General features: G+C 42.7%; 1 protein-coding gene across 6 annotated transcripts in view; it reads left to right on the plus strand.

Moving 5' to 3' along the window:
• The window catches only part of LOC101466053 (nuclear factor 1 B-type), a 64,477-nt gene extending 44,199 nt beyond the window's left edge, over positions 1-20,278 (plus strand). For 2 of the 6 annotated variants that reach the window (XM_004554369.5, XM_004554367.6), the window contains exons 7-12: positions 2,262-2,396; positions 2,504-2,688; positions 4,850-4,988; positions 5,632-5,714; positions 9,679-9,767; positions 13,246-20,278. In XM_004554369.5, coding sequence (XP_004554426.1) covers positions 2,262-2,396; positions 2,504-2,688; positions 4,850-4,988; positions 5,632-5,714; positions 9,679-9,767; positions 13,246-13,378 — 764 coding nt within the window. In that variant the 3' untranslated portion in view covers positions 13,379-20,278. The remainder of the gene's footprint in view (positions 1-2,261; positions 2,397-2,503; positions 2,689-4,849; positions 4,989-5,631; positions 5,715-9,678; positions 9,768-13,245) is intronic. The other 4 variants (XM_076881887.1, XM_004554368.6, XM_004554370.6 and 1 more) reach the window with 3 other exon arrangements.
• The last annotated feature ends 1,274 nt before the right edge of the window (positions 20,279-21,552 follow it).

Here is a 21,552-nt window from a genome sequence, read left to right on the forward strand (position 1 = left end):
TCTCCCGGTGCAGAGCAGAGCCCGTCGCCCTTTTAATTAAGGCCTCGCTTTCCCACGTTTCCAGATCATTCTCACTCTCTGCTGACTTCCTTCAACACTCCGATGCCCACACTTCATCTGGATTTAACCAAGTGAGGCAGTAGTAAACATTTTGTTTGAACGTGATGAACGATATCATTGAAAGTAAAGCACATCTCTTCCCCCCTGTTGCGGCTTCTAGCTTCGGTCTGAACTTTGAACACTTCTCTTTTGGTTTGCTCAACTATTTTAATATAATAAGTAGGAAGGCTGAGTGGGGAAAACACCACATGATACACAGGAGGCGCAGCACTGGTGGGATTCAGCCACAGCCCAATGTGGCTGCATGAAATTTCAGCGTGTCCCTGTGCACAAGGCCTGAGAGTATGGCTCTGTGTAAACTTAGACACTTGGGGTGAGGAGAAAGGGAAAGCAGTGGGTAGGAAACTCTCCAAAGACAGCCATTACTCTGTCAAGAGAGAATAAATGAGAAGTGGGGTGATATTAAACCCATATGAGTCATACTAAGTGCCAAGCAATTATTTTGTCCACATGGTTGCCGTTTGACAAAACCTCACCATGTAGTGGAAGAAATAGTTTCTTTCTTGTGTTGTGCTCTGGTTAAAGTACTGTACATTTTCACATTTGTCTCCTTTTTTTGCATTACGGTGTCATATTTACCCCCTTTAATACAAAATATATTGTTTCCAAAGGACGGCCAATCCGCTCTAACTGCAAGGACACTTTGGACCTTTTTATTTAAACTATTTAAAGTGTTTAACGTCTGTTAATTAATTGTCCAGTTTAATTTCTTGGGACAGTCTCTGAAGCAGTTAATTAGCAGAAGAGAGGAGACGCTGAATACTTCTTCTAGAGAAAATATTTCCCTTTTTTTTTCTTTTTTTTACTGGAAACATTAGGTAGCGATATAAATCTTCTCCAAGGTATTTCTTCCTCTGACACAAAATGAAAGCACTTAAGCCTGTATCCTCTTGCAACCTCAGACTGGGAAATCCCCCTGAATTCCAGCCACCTTTGTCGCTCTCTCCTCTGGTGATGAGCGATTTTTCCCGTCACTTGGGTGGATCCTTCCCTGTTGTTAGGAAAAGGGAGGGAAGGACGGTTAACGCTACAGAAACGTCTGAACAAATGGGGTTTACACAGCTTCTTTCTTTCTTTTTTTTTTTGGAGGATGGGGGGGAAGAGATGAATGATGTGAAAGTTATACACCGCAAGAATCTGTGACAGACCAGAAAAGCACTTGATGAATGTTCATAGAAGAAGCACAAGCAGACATAAGCCACTGCCTTTCGGATCTATTTGTTATCACGTTCCCTTCAGACACTGCGTCTTACCATGGAAAATTGAAAACTGCGCAGCCGTGACAGCAGAACATTGCTCACGAAAGTGTAGAGCAGCAATAATGAGCGACTCGTAAGTTGAGTTTGTGCACCTACTTTGACTTCATAGAACTACACGAATTGCCTAAACAAATTCCGTGTCTTGTGCTGAGCCTCCAGGATTATTCATGGGGAATTACGGTGGCTTGTCAAACAGTGTGTGAGGCCAAACAAAGCAGATGTAACACTGTAATATTCTATTTAAGATTACGTGAGGGTCTTGAGATTCCTTAAATCCTATTTGAGCGACCAGCTGCTTTCCGACTGCGTGTCACTTCACTGGATTTAATTGTCTTCTCAGACATGACAGAAGACACATTTTTTTATTTCTAGCGGATGTCCGGTGGTTTATAATGATTCCAGAGATTATATGTGATTTTGACCCTTGGGGATGTCTGCAATTTGCAGAGTCCATTTTTCATCTGTGAGTTACATTTGCTGGCGAAAGGGAGGGGAGGGGGAAAAGAAACGGTCCCCTGATCGCACTAATCCCAAGCAGATCAAATTCTGCTTAATTTCAACTGTAATTCATTTTTGGCACTCAGCTCCTTTCATTCATGAGAAATGGAAGAATTAGTACAAGCTACGGGGAAATCTTTGATTAATTTTCAACAACAAAAAATTTAAAAATCTGCAAAAGAAAATATTTAAAAGTTCATTTTTTTTCCATTAGGGAAGTCATTTCATGTCAGGGAAGTTGGGAGAAACTTTTTTTTACTTGAGTCCCATGACTGTAACCTGAAAGAAGCTCAACTTTCGAACTTTTGAGCAATAATCAAAAAGGCTCGCTAACGTTTTCTGAGTGCAGATTCATTCACGTGTTCGTGTGCCCTTCCCTACCAGCAGACATGTCCTCTCCTACGATGAAGAAGCCAGAGAAGCCGCTGTTCAGCCCGACCTCTCCGCAGGACTCCTCACCACGACTCAGCACTTTCCCTCAGCCTCATCACCCAGGCCTAACAAGTGTAGGACACAGTGGTGAGTTCCAAATGCTGACTCTCTTCTTTAACGTTTGACTTCATTCCCTGCCTAAACACAGTCAAAGGCTCATACTCTCTCCGCTCCTTTGTCTGCGTGTCTTGCAGTTATATCGGCGAGGAGCCCCCCTCCACACTCGCCGCTGCAGTTCTCGGCCTCGGCTATCTTGCCCCCGACGGCGTCGTCCTACTTCTCGCACCCCACCATCCGCTACCCGCCTCATCTCAACCCTGCTGATTCCCTCAAGAGCTACGTGCCGTCATATGACCCGTCCAGCCCGCAGAGCAGCCAGGTCAGACTTTTTTTGTCTTTTCGTTTTTCCCCCGTGTTTTCAAAAGGCTGTAAGCCAGATCTTCAGCCAGAAGTCGTAGGGTTGTTTGGCACAACTTTCACGGTCTCTAGTCGTTCTTTGTTATATTATTGGGCTCCGTTTCCATCCGACAGATTAAAGATGAGAACGAATGTATGAATTACAGCATTTGTTTGTCTGTATTTCAGCATTACTGCCTCATTAGTGCTTTTTGCATCAGGGAAGATTATTTTTTCCTGCTCTAAATATCTTTATATTACAAACCTCAAACTGCACTTTTTATACACTTAGGATGACTAAATTTGATGGACTCCTGCCTCCCTCCCACTTTTTGAGGGGATAGAATATTGGAAAAAAGGCAAAACTACACTTTAAATTAATGAATTTAGTGTAAATCACATGATATCAGAGGAGAAAGTACTGATTTTTTTTTGTTGCCACTTCATGTGACAGAAAAAGCATATATATATTCTGCTTGATATAGAGCTCACGCCAAAGGTTATAGCACATTCCCAGCCTTATATTTGTTTTTTGTTTTTAAATCAACCGCGTGACTCTATTAAAAAAATAAAAAATACTGGACAAACTATTGCAATTGCAGTCACACATGACAAACAATACTGCACGGAGACGTGGCAGTAAATCAAATAGCTCTGGGCTTTTCTACATTCAGGGTACACACTGCGGCCAGTGTGTTGGAGAGAGCTAGCAGGCGTCTCTATAGATGAGAGAGCCGTGTGATATTTATGTGAGTTTTATATCCCCGCTGTTCTAACTGTAAACAAAGGCCTCGTAGACGGCTCCATCTCCAGAGCAGGGAGCGGGCTGGAAGTGTGGGGAGGTGGGGAGGAGAGAGGGTTACTCCAGAGAAAAACCGCGGGGAATGATAAAGGTTGTAAATATTTGCCGTTGCCGGGGCCCGGCTCTTGTGCAGAATTAACTGGCCCTCTGCTGGGGTGCTGGAAAGTTGGGGGGGGTGACTTGGCTAGCGAGGTGGGCTCCGGTAGGGAAGAGAGAGCGCAAGAAGACTGAGGTGAGGGGGGTAGCGAAGGTTGGGGGGGCACAGCAAATAACACAGCGCTTATAATCCCATGGACGAGTGCCAGAATGTTTTTATGCTTGCTTTAACGCAGATTATATTACACTCTAATTAAACATTCTATTCACATGGAAGGGAACCCTGCGGACACAATTCTTTTCCAAAAAGGCCTGTTTGAGTTTTGAACTTGGGGCGGCCCCGAAATGAACGCCCCAGACAGTCTCCAGCCGTCTGAAAGAGTAGCTCCCACTAGCTTCCTTTATTTCCTTCTCCATATATATAGTCCCACTGCTTTTCTTTCTATACTGGCACATTCACGCCATTGTAACAGGTCACTCCACAGCTCTCTCTCCGTCTTTTCATGCCCGGGTCCCCCTAAATTCCATTTATGAGCGCCATTAAAATCATTGTTTAGAATCATGTAGGAATTACATTGTCATTGACTGAAGATCTATTGTTGCTCATGCCCCCCAGAGTTTTGGTAATAACTGTGACAGGACAGCGGCTGAAAGTACTAAAATCCTTTCTTCAGGCGGAGCATTAAGTGTGAGAGTCAGTGGTCCAGCAATCTTTTGTTGTTAAGTGTAAGTTTCTCAGGGCAAACAGAGGCGGTTATGTCCCGTCCCCCCCTCCCCCGAAAAGGAGGGAAATGACGCCGTGATAGGATGTTCAGCCTCTTTAGTGTTCAGTTTGTTGCATGCTTGTCTTGGTTTATTGAGATCTACCCCTCTGCAGATTAACAAGGGAGCAAGCGCTTGTAAACTCAAGTCACTGGACACAGTCTGTCGTTTTATAAGGTGACACGTTTTTGGTGGCGGGCAAAGCAAATGCGGTTCTTACATGTGGATGTTTAGGGGGGAAAACAGATTTTCTTTGCTTTTTGTGTTAATTCAGATGCATTATTTGAGTATGATCCTGGTTTCTATTACTCCTACTGAATTATGTTTCAAATAAAAGAGAAGTGAAAGATTTTAGGTGGTGTTTTTACAAGAACATGCAGCTCGTGTTTGCTGTGACACTTATTTCAGGTCTTAAAAAAAATAAAGTGCATAATTGTGGTGTTGTTGTGTTTTTTTTTTTATATCATCTGTACCCCACCTGCAGCCTAACAGCAGTGGTCAGGTTGTTGGAAAGGTCCCAGGCCACTTCACCCCAGTTTTGGCTCCCTCCCCACACCACGGCGCTGTGCGACCTGTCTCGCTTTCCATGCCAGACACCAAGCCCATCACCACATCAACAGAAGGTGAGCTCCAGTACCTGCTGCCCACTACTGACACACAGTACCTACAGTACAGCAAATACAGCACTTCCTCACAGTGTAGTAGCTCACGCTAGAAACACACTGGATTGTGCTTTTTAATGTAGTGTATAGTCTGTGCTCTAAATTTGCATCTTTTCAATTTGCATCGCACTTAAGGTGGAAAGTCATTTCTAAGGGCAGCACTGATCTAATTATTTCTCTTAGAATAAAATAACCCTTGAAGAGTAAGTGAACATGAGAGTGACACAAAGCTAGTTAGCAGTTTGTCTGTTTCAATCACTCAGTATCAGTATTCTGGTAACCATGCCAACTGTATGGCCGGGAGTATGCTTGTCAGTGCAGCCAGGTGAGACCATAAACCACTAGTGGGGGACAAACAGATTTTAGGCTGTGTCTGACATTAGAAGCAAACGATAAAAAGAATCAGAGTGGTCCCAGCATTGAATCTTGCGGAACCCCTGCAGGCAGTTTTCACTATATGTTTATAGTTTAGAGTATCAGTGGAATTTAACAATGTTACTATGGTTACAGCAGTCAATTCCATGTAAATTCCCGACATCCAAATTTGAATCCAGACACTTATTCCTGTTTTTGTTTTGTTTTTTTGTGATGCTATGCTACCCAGGCTACTCATCGCCTGGCACGCCAACAGCTAATCGTTTTGTGAGCCTAAACCCTAGAGATCCCACCTTCCTGCACCAGCAACAGGTGAGGTTTCACCCCCTTCAGCACTCAGCTCACCTGTTCATCTTATCCTTTCACCCCTTCCCACGTCTCCACCCATTTTATCAAATCCCTGCTCTCTACAAAATCCAGAAACACACTGTTACTGACTTCTAGGGAGCAGTAAACGATCCCTTTAGATTAGAGCACTTCAGAAGTTCAGATTAAACAACAGATAAGTTGAGGTCAACCATAGCCGTGGATGCTGGCATAAAAAATTAGCAATGCTTTCTTTTATTTGTTTGTTTGTTTGTTTGTTCAAACCACAATTGAACCTTTGATATGCAAGCATAATATTTTCACTTTGGAATTGAGAAGCTTAAATTAACAGCTTAAATTATGCCCATTTTAAACTATCATTTTGAGTGAGTGTGCTTGAATTTAAATTCCACACTTGAGGAAAAAGAGACCTTAAGAAAGGTGAAGGGTCATTGCCATTAGAAGCTGGATGGTACACATGGATGCTTTTGAGAGTGAAATGTGTTTTTGTTTCCTCTACACGTACTTTAGAAGCTCTCACACGCATACCACACGTAGTCAGCACACTCATTTACCTCATTTACCGTACACGTGCTAAATATGTAGCGTTGGCGTCGGGTGGTTGCCTCAGGACTGGCTACAGGATGTCCTGGGATAGATGTGTGTGTCTCTCTGTGTGTGGGGGTGTGCGTATGTGCGAGGTTAGAACTGTTGCGGTGTTGTCGGACGAGAGAGGGAGAGTGCTCTCCCCTACCCAGTCTTATTGAAAGCGCTGTTCTGAGCCAAGGCTTTTCCAACCACAACTAATTGAATGCATCTGCACACAGCTACATAATGATCGCTGGGTTTCTCCTCAGCTCACTTTTTTTATGTTTAGTTTGAAAAAAAAAAAAGACAAAGCTGGCCTCTATTTCCTCACTTCTCTTTCTGTCTTTCCTTTTCTCTCTGCCTTTTTCACTTGAATTTCCTAAAATCAGGGCAAAAAAACCCCAAAAAAAACACAGGGGGGAATATTTGTCAGCAGTCGTGGGATGCTTTTATCCCACTCGGGAGGAGAGGGAGGAGGAGAGGGAGGATTCACTTGGCTGATGTCGCACAGTTTGTCTTCCACATTTCTAGTAGCCCTGCTACTTCTTTCAGTGGGGCACAAAGTGACTACACAAGACAGCGGCAGTCTGAGAGTAGCTGCATGAACTGCTGAATTTTGTCCAAACCGTGGCTCCCCGAGGCTACAAAGCCTTTCTGTTTCAGATTTTGAAATCAGCCAGATATATAAAGATCCCCTCAGTAAGGACTGTTGGCACTTAAAATAAAGAAATATAGTCAAAGATTTAATTACTAGTTTTATTAGTTAATGACAGTTATGTTTTGTTGGCATAATTCTGTGATTTTATTGCACTGACAAGTCAAAAGATGAATTATTTTGGGCCTTACATATTCCCTTAGATTTGGTTTGGGAAGCATTTTATCAAAAAGACAGTAGCTTAGAAATGTAGAAGAATGAGAGCCTTGTAAGCATAACAATGATACCTTTCTGAAAGGTTACATGCTATATCGCCAAGAATAAATGTTTGTGTCGGCTTAAGGAAGTCTAAATAGTCCTCGCATTGATTCATCATGCTTCTGCTTGTCGCAGTTGTTTTTGTTTTCTGTGGTATGATTTAGCGGCCTAGGATCTGGCCCCGTGGAGCGGAGAGAGACACCGAGCCAAGTCCCTCAGGACTAAACACTTTCACCGAATGCTCAGTCATTGTCCTCATCTGGCAATGATGCGTATTGTGTGGGGGGTCCATAAGACTTTACTGACGATGTCAGTTGTTTGGTTGAAGCCGTTTCTGGCTAGGCTCGGTAGGAACGAGGACGAGAAGGAACGGGAAAGAGACAGTCAAGGTTTTTAAATGCGGTCAGCCTTGTGTCTGGACCGTGGAGGTTCAGTCTCTGTCTGTATGTGTGATTGATAGAGGCCGTGACTTCCATTGAATCTGTTTCGCATTTCCTTGCCGCTGCCAGAGATATTAAATAAAATAAACCAAAAGCAGAGGGCTCTGATGGAACGACAGTTTTTGGAATACCCAAGTTTCCTGATCATCACCGAATTACGAATTATTGTTAAATTTATATCTCATTGCTATAAAAAAGCATGTCTCCTGTGATAACTTGCTAATAAATTTTAAAAAAAAAATCTACTTCTCACCTCATGCCTATTTTAAAATGTCGCACCACCGAAATAGAGATCCTCGGACACAGACACACTAATACTAGGCTTCAAAATGAAAACACAAAACAAACCTCCACCACCACACGCTCTCACACCTGCTCTACGATTCCCAGGCAATGAATGTGTGAAAACCCTCCATTCATCTCTCGCCTTGGTTAACCCCTCGAGGGAATGCCACCATCTAGCATTCCGCAGGGAAAGATCCGTGATCAGATGTCATTTGGTATTATCTAAGGAAGGATTCTAATCCACAATCTGCCCGCATCTGTTTGCTAACGTTCCCCGGCTCCTTCCCCTTTTTTCCCCGCTGCCCGTGCGACTCTGATGTGTCGGTGCCAGCGGACAGATGGCGAGCCCCTCGAGGAGCGGTGGCACCGAGCGTCTGGCCCAACCCGCGCATTCTCTCCAAGCTTTTGTCAGGCTGGAGAGTGCGGGAACAGCGTGGGGGTTTGGTCTCCCAGCATTTGATAAATACTGAGAAAACACACTGAATGAAACAAGTTTGCGTTGTTTCCTATTCAGTTTTATTAATCAGCCGCTCAAAGCAATTCATCAAGTGAAACCGATACATTAAATTGAAACCAAATGACTGTTATTGCGTCACCGTTGCTTAAAATGAATTCCCTTTGCTGGTTGTTTCTTGCCATTACTTCACATTTGTTCCAGGAAAGATGAAGGAACACAACGCAAACATCCCTCAATTTAAGTATGGCTTAAGTAGGAAACCATCAGCCCCCACACCACCCCTCCCTCCCGATGTGTTCATCCAGGTGCTCGGAGAAAAAAGAACACATTTCTTGACCGTTGCAAATGGCTCTGAATATTCAGCGTATGCGTATATCTGATTAAATCCCTCTTAAGAGCCTCTGCAAAACGTCTGCCACTGCACGAGGAGTGCTAACAGTGCAGTTTTATCCCGATGCATTACTAAATGAATGTGTTGACCACAGGGCAAGGTTAGGTTGGTATTGGCAGAGATAGCTCTCAGCTGGATTGCCAACACGTGCGCTCGCATAATGCATGCAAAGGAGACACAGTTTGTGCGTGGCTTTTTTTTGTTGCAGTAATTTGTAATCTGTATGTCAGGTTGGCATGTCTTAAAACAGGGGAGAAGGGGTTAGTGTGCGCGTTGGCGCGTGCGTGTATTTGTGTGTGTGTGTGTGTGTGGGCGAGTGCTGTAACTTCATTGTAATTGCGACCCTTAATCAATAAAAACAGTTAGCTAATGAAAAAAGTCTGCATGCTTGAGGGCATGCGTCCTGAATCTGAAAGTGCACTTAGAGTGAAGCAATCATTATGGACAGGGTGCATGCATCCAGTGGATTGCATGGCTTCATTGGTTTACCAGGTAAAATGAAATAAATAAATAAACAAGATAAAACAGTAGAGACTGCTCACAGATGAACTTCCTGTATGATGCCACTCACATTTTCTAACTAACTAACTTCGTTTTGTTTTTTGTTTTGCTTCCAGGTTAGCTGTTTCCACTAACTGTAATGCATGCTTTTTATTTTCTGTCTGTTTCACCTGTAGCTGTTATTTTATCTCAATAAGTATTAAAAACACTGACTCAGTTTTCATTCTTAGGATTCATTTTGGAGCCTTTTTTTAAAAAAAATCTATTTTTTATTTCCCGTGCTCCTGTCCTAGGCTCTTTTGCATGCATGTGTGTATACAGTGTTGAGTTGTAGTGTAATCTGAAGTGGAAGTTGTCTTGGCCCAGTGATCTGACTGCTAGGTTTCAATTGACAGCTGAGGAAGTGTGACTGGAGCGTGACTCAAAACGGCAGGCATTATGGCCCCAGTGCCACTGACGACACTTTGGGGATTACTTGGCAAAGGTAACCTTTTCATTCTTTCATGCCGTCTCTCTCTGTCTCTCTTTCAGCACATGCACAAACACACAACATATAAGCATTGAAATGAGTAACTCAGTATAATGTATGATTTCCTTGATTGTCTCCTCTTTACGTTCACATATAAACGCAATTACGGGGCCAGTAGCCGTGGCTGTTATTGCTGCAGATGTTGACCTTTTTCGAGATGAGGTCATGCCTTTGATAAAACACACGTTTCCTTGTGTCTCCCTCGTGTTTTCTTTCCCCCGCCCCCTTTCTGTTGCTTCATCTCCTTTTCCATGCCTTAATAGTTTTATACATTTCCCAGTAACTTCTTCTTGTTTTGCACTTGAGAATTCGATTAGCAGCGGAGTCCCTTCATTCTGTTTTCCCCAGAACCAACTTTTGTAAATGCACACGAACACAAACCACGAGAGGAGAAGGTCATATTTTCTTTTCATATCTGTTGGAAAGCGATAAATACAAATACCAATATTATATTTCGCTGCATAACGACAACTCTTGCAGTGTGATTCAGCTTTTGAAATAAAGCCTTTCTTCCTCTTGGATTCATTCTTAATAAAAACAACAAAATAATGCTTTGATGTAACTAATTTGACAAAGCATGTGGAAAATTTAAAAAAGGAAGTCATTTCAGGTCAGATTGTTAGCCATGTGCGGTTAAGTTGCTCGCTGTATTTAAACAAGCTTAGCTTTGTTTAACTTTGTGCTCAAGTAATGCTTTACTCTCTGTAACTTAAAGTTACAGACCCCCCACCTTCCACACACACACACACACACACACACCCCTCCTCCCTCGCTTCCATACTGTATCTCTCCCTCTCTGGGGGAAAACCTGAACCATTTCACCATGCTAGAGCGAGCAAGCTGAGCTAAGCCTTTTCCTGTTACGTCTCCCCTTTCCCCTTTTCCCTGGATATGTACAGTGTGTGTGGGTGTGTGTGTGAGTGTGTGTGTGTGTGTGGGTGTACAGGTCATTTTGCGCTCGCTGAAGTTACAAATGTTTTTACAAACACAAACGCACACAGCAGAACCCCCTTCGAAAGGCCTCCTAATGGGCCAGTAGAGATAGCAGAGAAAAATGTCCCCCGCTGCAAGCCTGAGGTCTCTTTTTCCACTCGCACTCCAGCTCACTCCTCCTCCTTTCGCCATGTGACTCGTACAGTAATAAGAAAAGATAGAATAGATCCCGACTGGATTCAGTTTAGTTATTGCGAGGATGGGGACGGTAATTCTATTACACTTTTTTTCCCCTCTTTGATGGATTATTTACGCCCAATCGTTCAACATACAGATGAGATCAGTTTGATTTCTCCTTTATCTTGCTCGCCCCTTTAAATGGGGCGCTTCGCTAGGCCTCTTCAGTACTAGCCCTCAAATTAAAAAGCTGCCAGACTCGCATGTTGCTATTGTGCAGGAAATGGGTCAGCAATCCATTAAGATGCCATTAGATAATCTAATTTAGGGAGCTAATCCTTAAACGAAGCACGCTGTATGGCCAGGCTGTGCTCGCGGGGAGTAGAATTAGTGAGGTTTGGGAGCCGGACAGGGCAGGGGGAGGCCATCTTGAAGGTTACCTAAGGAAACGCGGCGATGGAGGTCAGGTCTTTTAGCCGTGCTCAGAGCTGCTCGTGTGGAGACAAAATCTAGAGGAGCTGCACTGATGCAGGTTAAGATTGCAACAACAACAAATAGCTTCAAATAAAATGTTTGTCTTTATGTTATGTCTTTTTAATTATTTAAAAGCTACAGGGGACAAAATGCCTGAACATCTAACTTCCTGTGAATGGGGCCCTTAGTTCCTGCACAAGTTCAGTCATACTAATGAGGCAACTGATCCCCACACACACACACACCCTAATGCATGCACAGACACTGATGCAGAGAGTTATTCTGTACTGTAAAACAAAAAACCTACTTATAGGATGCAGGTGCGGACAGGCAGCCAGTTTAAAACTGATCTGTGCAAAAAAAAAGTGCATTTTTGTAGCTGTTTGACCCCCCGCACACACCTACTAAACAATGTAAGTCATTACCTGAGAGGCGTTTCATAAGAAAAGCGAAACATTGCGAGATAAAAGAAGGGAAGGAAGGAAGAAAGAAAAGGAGAGCGCTGCAGTCCTTGGCCGCTCTGTGCGCTCTTTGTTCAGAAAGGTAGGAAAAACTTAATCCCCCGTTTCCTGTCCGATGATTTTTGGCAGAGTGAAAGAGAGAAGGAGGGAGGGAAGAGGATAGAACGAGGACGGGCTGGACGGTAAAAAAAAACTGCTAGAGAGGATTAGCCTTGAAGTCTTTTTTTAACACTTTGCGCACTGAAACGCAACCTAAAACTTGAGTGATGTTTGCTTTTGTTTTGAATGCGTCTCCTCGGCTCTTGTGTTTTCTGTCTTTCACTCTTTATTAGCGAGTCGGGCCTCTCGGGCCGTGAGGTGAATTGAATTTGCACTTCCATTGTTTTAAGTAAAAGAGCGGTGACTAGTGATTTGTAAAAAATGCAGACTGGTTGATGAGTTGCTTTTATGAGCCCAGACAGTGTTGTTCTAATACTGAAGTTTCACAAAGAGTCGAGTCTCTGCACAGGAGCATCATCAGACTCGAGGCTTGTCTTGTGTTTTGTTTCATGTGAAGAAAACCCCCAAAAAACAAAACCTCCTTGTCCCCTTTTCCCATCTAAGCCTGCTTTCCTTTTCTTTCCTTTTTTCTGCATTTTCCCTTCACTCCTGCGTTCCTCACTTTTATCTGTTTCCTGCTCTTTTTTCCATCCATCACGTTTCAGCTGCTGCAACAGCGTGCTGATGCTTCGTATGCGTGCATCGGTTATTGGTGAAAAGTGTAACACAGGTATTTTCATACTTAGCGGGAGTGATACGAGAGGTGGGAGGGGGTTAGATGAGTGCACACTGGGGCCCTGCGGGGAAGAAAAGAGCAAGGGGGGGCTAATTATCTGACATCTACGTTGCGCAGCACCCCTCGGGAACAACATGCTGTTTGTTCCCGCTCGCGTTTTCAGTTAGCACCGTTGCTCCCCAGGAACAATCACTGTGTTGTTTTGCCATTAGCGTGAGATGAATAGGGATGGAACAGCTTTGTGTAGGGACCCCCACACTTTTTACCCACAACCACTCCTCCTTCACCGCCGCTACCAATCGCGCTCCTCCTCCCCCCCATCGCGCTTTTCTCCACCGCCGTTAATGCACAGAAGAGCGGCTGCGTCACGGCCCTCTCACACGATGTCCTTCACTGGGAATCAAGTGGGATCCCCTCAGCTTAGTTTAACGAGCTTTTTTTTTGTTTATCTGCGTTTGAACAAACCAACAGCGAGACCACGAACCTCAATGACAGCAGAGCTGGTCATTAGCGAAGCAGCGTTCAGGATAACTGGGTGAAAGAATCTGATTTTGACTGCAAACGGCACAGGAGTAATCTCTTTGTCTCTCTCTCTGTCTCTCTGTCTCCACAGTCCTGGTACCTGGGCGAGCTTAGTTCCATTCCAAGTGTCGAACGGGACTCCGATTCTGCCAACAAATGTCCACCAGAACTACAGCATAAACATCATTGGTGAGCCCCTGGTCCCCGCCGAGACAGGGAACTGATCACACAGAGGCCGGATGACCCCCAGGGTGGATAGATGGGTGGGGGCGTTGGTAGTGCGGAGCTAGCACTACAGGTGTCCACAGCCATGGATGAAACCAGCAAAGCAGCAAGCGCTGCATAACCCTCTCTACTATCCCCCCCCAACCCTCATCCCAGCCCCTCCTTGTTCCCTCCCCACTCCCGTCCCTCCCGATGATGGACACTGGCCCTGAAGTGAAGATGAGGGTTCGTTCAGAGGAAAGAAGAAAAAAAAAAAAACCAAGAAGCTTCAGGTCTGCTGTCTCCTCACCCCGGCCCACACACACACAAACACACACACCTACCACCCACCAGTCAGTTGTTGTGTGTTGCAGAACTTTGCAATCCATTCAGATACTGTGATGTATAGATGCCTTAATGTTTTATTGCATGACACTCTAGTCTCTTAGCGGCGATTCCTATTATTTTTCCATGTTGGAGGAAGATGTAAAATCTAGATTTACAAACACACCCACACACACACACGCATAAGTGAGGGGGTCTGCATATTTGACAACCTCTGCCTGGTGGATGGCTCAGAGACTCTAAGCTCTCCAACTGAGACCTCTTGAGAAGAGGCTTTCCCGCATCAAACGATTCACTGTGTGCACCATAGGAACAAAAACTTGTGAATTCAGAGTGTTTCTTCTTCCATTTGATTTCAGTTTACTGTGATACGACTCTTTGTTCAGAAAAATGTGTTGACTTTGTTTATTCTTTACTGCTACTTACTTCATGAATTAATGTAAACACTTAGGCCCCTTTCAGACATGGCTTCACGGGTTTGTCAAAGCGATTAAGACCCCGGTAACTCTTACGTGAACGCTCCTCATGGCAGCGCCGCAGACAGCCTCGGTATGTGCAAAAGGCTTGCTGCATTTGTGGCCGCAAGATGTGCCCGGCGATATTTAATTCTCTTCGCCGCCACAGACCCTGTTCACAGGAGACATTTCCACATGACAGGATGATGGCTCAGTTTTCATTAAGTGTCCCAGTAAGTCATGGCAAGCTGGTCAGTGAGCAAGCAAACGCAACAGCAGGACTTCCCCGACCTTTTTACTTGGTCTGAGCCAGCAGCATCTCTGAGATGGGCACAGGATGTTCTTCAGTGGCAACGCTGGACGCCAAAAGCAAATCCTCCTGGCTGAAAGGGCAACAAAGTCTGCACAAGTTAGGATGGGTGCTGGTGGGGTAAACTGCCATCATCTGGAGCGTCATCCAGCATCCAGACAGATAGCAGTTCCTGTCCTGTGGGACATGTTTTGGCTAAAAACCGCACCAGTTCACAGCTTTCCAATTGAAAAGTGATGGTTAAGAGGTTACCTAGAGCGTTAAGTGGTGACACCAGTGGGTCGTCACAGAACATCTGCATGTTGCACCCTTTCCTGATTTGATATGTTAAAATATCTGCTGTGAAAACAGTGAAAACGCCCTCTTCTGTACGGTAAACTTGTGCATGCCTGTCCGTCAGTACGACTGAGACCTGCGCCGTGTCGAAAGCTGCCCGTAAATGTTAAGATGCTGTCAGATTAATGGAGAGGAGTGCATGTCTGAAAGGGGCTTTATGGGTAAAGGTTGAGAACTCTAAATGCAGTTTTCAAAACAACACTAAATGCTAGGCTTGAGATTGGACCCCTCACGAAAGAATTAGCATCTCCTTTAAAAAAAGGAATATAAAAAAAAAAAAAAAAAATGCGACAGAGGCAAGTGCAATTGAATTTTTGAAGGGAAGCTATCAGTCTGTCAGCCCTAAGACTCTAAAGGAAGGGGGATAAATATGAAATGTTTTATGGGTAAAATGTTTGAGAAACATCTGAATTTGATTTCAGTCACGATATCCGTCTCCTCGCGTGGAAAAAAGTAAAAAAAAATTTAAAAAGTAAAAACATTAAGTAGGAAAGGCAGTTGAAGGCGAGCATTAAAGCTACCTGTGCAGCGCTGAGCAAAACCAGCACTTATTTTGAGCCCTTCCCATCATTATGGGGAGATTTTTTTTTTTTATTTATTTCAGAAAAATCGTAAGTAACGAAAACGAGATGCACATAGTGCGCATAAATGTTCACGATGAGATCAAGAGCATACGCATTTGGCCAACAGCTTCTAAAGCTTATGTTTACGGAAAAAAAGAAAATAAGAAGTGTTAATTCATGGGAAAATTTGTATTATTCATGCAAATGTAGCGTGGGCTTATGGGTAAAGCTACAGTTTGTGCAAGGTTAACTCTAAAGTGGAAGAGGTTGAAAGCTGAAATTCCGAATCCAGGTGGTGGCAAATCCCCGAAATCAAGAATTGCGCGTGGCGTGTTCACGGCCATTGCCTCTCCAGTCCAGACATATTTATATACGAGGAAAAAAAAAATCTCTCCAGTACTCTTAATTTGCACGATGACATATAGTCCACATTACGTGCCTTGCCTTTGAATATAGAGACATCACTACACTTGTTTTTTGCTGCATTTATCATTATAGAAAAAAAAATTAACATTTTTATGATAAGAATTGTTTTGTACTCTGAATGAAATTGTTGATTTTTAACTTCATGTACTACTCTATGTCACAGTTACATTGCATATCAAGGCTGTGTATAGTTGCCGTTTTAAAGTTTGTAATCAACCAGCATTTTTTTGTTTGTTTGTTTGTTTGTTTTCAGTATTTTGGTGGTTTTTCTAATAACCTGTCATCTTTTGTTTTCCTTTTTTTTTTTTTCTCTTTTCTCAATGCTCATTTTGTTCATCTTCCAGTTACTATTGCGGAGGGTGGAATTCAGAATTATGAAAATTATGCAATACCAAGTTTTGCCTATGTAGGTAGTGCTTATAGATGCGTCAATTATTAGAAGCTAGTTTGGAGATAGATAATATTGTAATGCATTTATTTTGTTGATATCGTTGTTTGTCGTTGTTGTTGTTGATGATGTTGTTGTTGTTGTTGTTGTTGTTGTGGGTGTTTTTTTCTTTTCCTTTTTTATCGACCAAAGTGGGGACTGCTTTCTATGCAGTGTGAGACAAGGTCTTTTTTTTCTCCTTTTTTTCTTTCTTTAGCTTGTAGGCCTACCGAATGACGGTGAGACAAGTTCCCGTGTATTATGAATTTGGGAGATTTGGGAGGAGGGGTGGTATTTTTCTAGAAATACTTATCTTAAAATGATGCACCCTTGGGCTTGCTGCGGCTGCAAAGTCACTGATTGGTCTACTGTGACTCTTACTTTCAACTTTCCACCTGGGGTGCTAGCGTGTGACCTTGAAGGAGCTCTTTTTTCTTCTTCTTCCACTGGAGAGACAGCTTGACTTGAGCGCGACAATCATTTGAAGAAATCATTTTTGCGTAGAATCCCGTTCTGTCTCGGCTCCCCGAGAGCCGCAGCCGATAGCGTCGCGCGCGTTTTTCCAAATCTTTACGCCGTGCTATTCTAGATGTCGCCTAATGCAATTCCCAAGTAGATGCCTTAAACACATCAGTGAAGTGGCCTGTGACTGCGCAACAATCACACACCGACTAATGCTAGTGAGACCTGTTGAAATCAGTTCCAGACAGGTTCAAGCAAGCCTTTAGAAAGTATTTTATAAGTAGTAGATTTGTATAAATGTATATACGATATGCACATATGTCAATTCCTGAGACGCTTCCCTAGCAGAAGCCCCGTAGAGTATGTTAAAGGAAATATTGGACTGCAGGAGTGTGGTGTCTTCTAACTTCCTGTCCAAATGCCCCCAGTAGAAGCTTAAATAGAATCCACTAGGAGAAAAAATCTAGCACTTAAATAGCACATAGGCAATCATCTCCCCCAACCCCCATCCTCGTCCTACAGTGTTCAGAAGTCAAACTAAACCTCTCAGGCGTATTACAGGGCATTATTTATATCAATCGATACCTTGCCATTTTTATTGTAAAAAAAAATTTCTCGCAGAAAGCTGCAGCGCAGCCAGTGCTGCTATGACACCTTTTGCACTCTTTCCCTGCAATCGTGAAAGAAACGTTTTCCTTCGGAGAGTTCCCCCGAGAGCTCTCCGGCGCCAGCAGAGGGCTAAGGAGCAGAAATCGTTGTTAAAAAGTAATCCTCAAGTCAAGCTCAATCTCTCCGTCTTCACCCAGATTTCTCACGCAGAAAGAAAATGTTTGAAAAAAACAAAACGAAAAAAGTCACCCCGTTGTAAGTGCACTGCTCTTTTTTTTTTTTTCTTGGTTGCTTTTTTTTCTTCTAAAAGGAAAAAAACTATAAGTGCTTTGCAGCCTTTGGCCATTGGAGACCCCACTGAAGTGCATTGTCCCCATGTGTGTGTGTGTGTGTGTGTGTGTGTGTGTGTGTGTGTGTGTGTGTGTGTGTGTGTGTGTGCGCGCGCGCGCAACTTAAAAGTGTGTCAGGGTCACTGTGCTGTTGTGCTGGTGTCTGTTTGAAGAGGAGACTGTACATAATGGTAAATATCCTGACTGCGTCGATAGCTGCGGTCTGCGAGGCTGAACTCTGCTTTGGCAGCTTGAGCGTGCGTGCAAGTGCGTACGCGGTTAAATTTCCGAGCTGGATGTATGATCGAGTGCCTCCGACACAACACAGCGATAGAAGATGAGGGTCTTTCTGTCGAGGAAAAGAAAAAGCCTGCCGTAGGACAGGAGTTTGTACACTGTAAACTTTCGGGGGAGTTCTTCTTTGAAGCCCACATTTGTAAATGTTCATTTCTGGGGAAAATGAGTCAATTCCATTTTAGGAAAAAAAGAAAAAGAAAAAACAAACAAAAAAATGTTTTTTTTAAATTTGGATTTGTTTGTTTCAGAGACTGGATTTGAGTTAGAACTCTCCAGGTTTCTCTGATTAGTGTTTTCATCAGGTGTTCCTGTATGTAAAGAAAAAAGAGGGGGGGTCGGGGAGGGAGTGTGTATTCTGTACTGATCCATAAATATTAAGAAACAACAACATTGAAGGCTTTTTTTATTCTTATTAATATTATTTCTGAACTTGGTTAGTGCTTAGATATTTCCACTTGGGAAAGACTTCATGAATATTTGAATTGTTGTTCTTTCAGTAGTGTGGCCATAGAGCGTGTGATGTGATTTATCTCGGGGGTTGGTTTTTTTTTCTTTTCTTTGGAAATGGGTGTGAATTCTTGTCCAACAAGATTGTGGTGTGAGTGTGTTTCTTGTAGCAGCTGGGAAGTAAACCTGTAAGGCAAAGGCCCCAGTTTGCACCTGACCTTAAGTGAGAAGCAGGGTAAAATCTGCAGTGACAAACGTCCTTGATGAATCTGTCGGATTTTATTTTTTTCCTTTTTCTTCTTGTTCTTAAAAAAAAAGAATCACAATTGTCGCAACGTGATTGGTGCTGCATCTCACCGTATATCTGGCAAGTTTGGAGCCGTGCGCGTCGTTCGCATGCAGGCGATGTTGTTTTAAGAATTTCCTAAAAGAAAGCATCCACTCATTTTGCACTTTTGTCATTTCACACGTTGTCAAAACCTGATGTACTATAGGAAACCCTCCATTCACACTACAAACAAATACTACATGCTTTTCAGGTGCTTCAGATTAGGGTACTGTACCTTCCAGCTGAGCTAGTGTTTTCGGGTTTAAAAAATCAGTGTTCAACCCATCAGCAGCTTCAAGAGCCCCCATTCAGAGCAAATACTGAGACTGGAAAGTATTATTACACTGATCGCTGCGATCGCAGAGAAACAGGACGACTTTATGCAAGGAGGACCTGTGGCACTCATGCAATATGTGAGATTGTTCCTTTTTAACTGAATGTCACACATTCTGTAGGGACTGAGAGGCTTGTACACATGCAGACTTAAGAGAAAACTTCATTTTCATCCTACATGAGCAATATACATCTTCCATACTTTGGCTAGCTGCTAGTCACTTGGCATCAGGTTGTTATGAAACATGAAAAACCAGCATTTTTACAGGATGTAACATTCACCAAAAGGAGACTAAAAGATAGCAATGCAGTGCCTGTTCAAGCTGTCCAAGTGTCTGTTGTATACAATATGTAGAATGTGATAAGCTTAACTTTCCTACGTGGCGAGAAGAAAACGGCGTCACACCAAGCAGAATGTGGCAAACGCTTCTGAAAATATGCTCTTTATCACTTCTTTTGGTGTTTTTTTTTTTTTTTTTGTGATTTATTCATTTTCGAATTACGTCAGCACACGATGCCCACGTCGGATTTGTTAAAAAATAATAATAATAGGAAATTCTTCTTTTTTCTTTTTTTTTTCAGGGAGGGAGGGGGAGTTGGGCGGGAGGGTCAGTGCTACATTAAGCGCAATGACGGAATTTCTTTAGTCACCATTTTTCTCTGCAGGGCTGATTTCTTTTTGGGTCTTGTGGCACTTTTACTTCCTGCTGCGCACACATTTCTATTTTAGGAATCACGGTGGAATCTATATTTAAATAAATATATAAAAGGAACAACAACAACAACACCAACAAAACAATATGTAAACAGTCTCCAGTAGTGATCGTAGTTACACTGCAAGTGTGTGCAAAGGTCTATGTATGTATCTGAATGTATGTTTTAGAGGACTTTTGGAAAACCTTTTTTTTTTTTTTTTTTTTTTTTTTGTTCTTTTCATCTTTTCATTTACAGTTTAGGAGCCACAGGTGTCCATTGTGAACTGTATAGCAAAGGCCTTGATATCCCTTCTTTTATTGATTTTTATCAACGCCACCCAATAGGCGATGCCTTCAAGCTAGTTACATTTGGTGCAGGGGCTAAAATTGCCACAAGATTAAAATCAGTGTAAATAAGGCTCAACTTTTTGTGATTGTTACTGTTATATCCAGCCTATACTGCTAGCAGCTGTTTTTACTGCAGTCAATTACTGGAAGTGGATATATTTCCTATGCAAAACTGTTTAAACAATAAAATGAGCTATGCTACAAAAATGACTTCATTACTGTGGCTCTTTCTTGTGTTTATTTATTGCATTTGGTCCTTGCTGATTGTGAATGATTGCAATTTGGCACATAAAAGTCCCAGTTCGATATCTGGTGACATTAACTGATGAACAAGTAAAGTGACACAGCTGATGTCTGTATTGAAGACAGCTGGCCGCAAAGCCACCTTAAATTTAAAGGTGGCTTTGCATGTCGCACAGTTCAAGCCAATGATTTCTTTATTCACATTTAGACCTGCGTGCTCGAGAGGAAACTGAGTTTTTGCCTTACAGCTATTCTTTGTATATATGCTCACCTTGTTATCTGAAACTTTGGCCATGTTTAATAAGAGCATCTACTCTCACTGCCCTTTTTATTAGGAATACCTGTTCAACTCCTCATTAAGACAAATATCTCATCAGCCAATCAAATGGCAGCAACTCAATGCATTTAAGAACATGGTCAAGAAGAGCTTTTGAAGGTCAAACCAAGCATCAGAATGGGGAAGAAAAGATCATTTAGATGAGCTGCTTTTAGTATTTCAGAAACTGCTGATCTGCTGGGATTTTCCCACATTTTTCCCACTCTAGGGTTTGGAAATAATGGTCCAAAAACAGAAAATACCCAGTGGTAGGGTAAAAAAATGCCTTATTGATGCTTGAGGAGACTGGTCAGACTACTGCAAGCTCATAGGAAGACAGCAGTAAGTCGATTGTTACAACTTAGGTTGCAACTATTAGGTTAGGCACCTTTAAGATGTGGTCAAATGGGAGATTCTCATCATGGATATCGAGCCAATAAATCTGCAGCAACGGTGGGATTCTGTACACCTACACTTCATGTAGGCACACCTAATGAAGTGAGTGTATGAGTGAAGCAAGGTAAAAGAAGACAATTAACATTATGAGTTCTTTACCTAATTAAGACAGGGCTACACAATGTGAGTGTGTAAAAAGATTTCAGAATACCCACACACATGTGCATCGGTGAGGTGTTTTTGGAACAATGCATCAATAGAAGTATTTGCAAAATGCCATCAGCTCAGTGAGGGCACTGACCATATCATTATGGATAATGTTTGTCATTTAGTGTTCGATCACAAGCATCCATAAAACTGCTATTCAAATATAATATAGATATGGGAGAAGGAATCGTGTTTACCTGGAACAGACATTTAAAAAAATGATTGCTCCTTTAAAGTGAACTCACTGAGAAAAAAATCTTGGAAATAATAAAAGAGCTTCACTGAACCCATACTAATGCTAGTGTGAGTTTTTGCTGTGTCT

The sequence above is a fragment of the Maylandia zebra genome, linkage group LG3 (assembly GCF_041146795.1).
Source record: "Maylandia zebra isolate NMK-2024a linkage group LG3, Mzebra_GT3a, whole genome shotgun sequence".
NCBI classification, from domain to species: domain Eukaryota; kingdom Metazoa; phylum Chordata; class Actinopteri; order Cichliformes; family Cichlidae; genus Maylandia; species Maylandia zebra.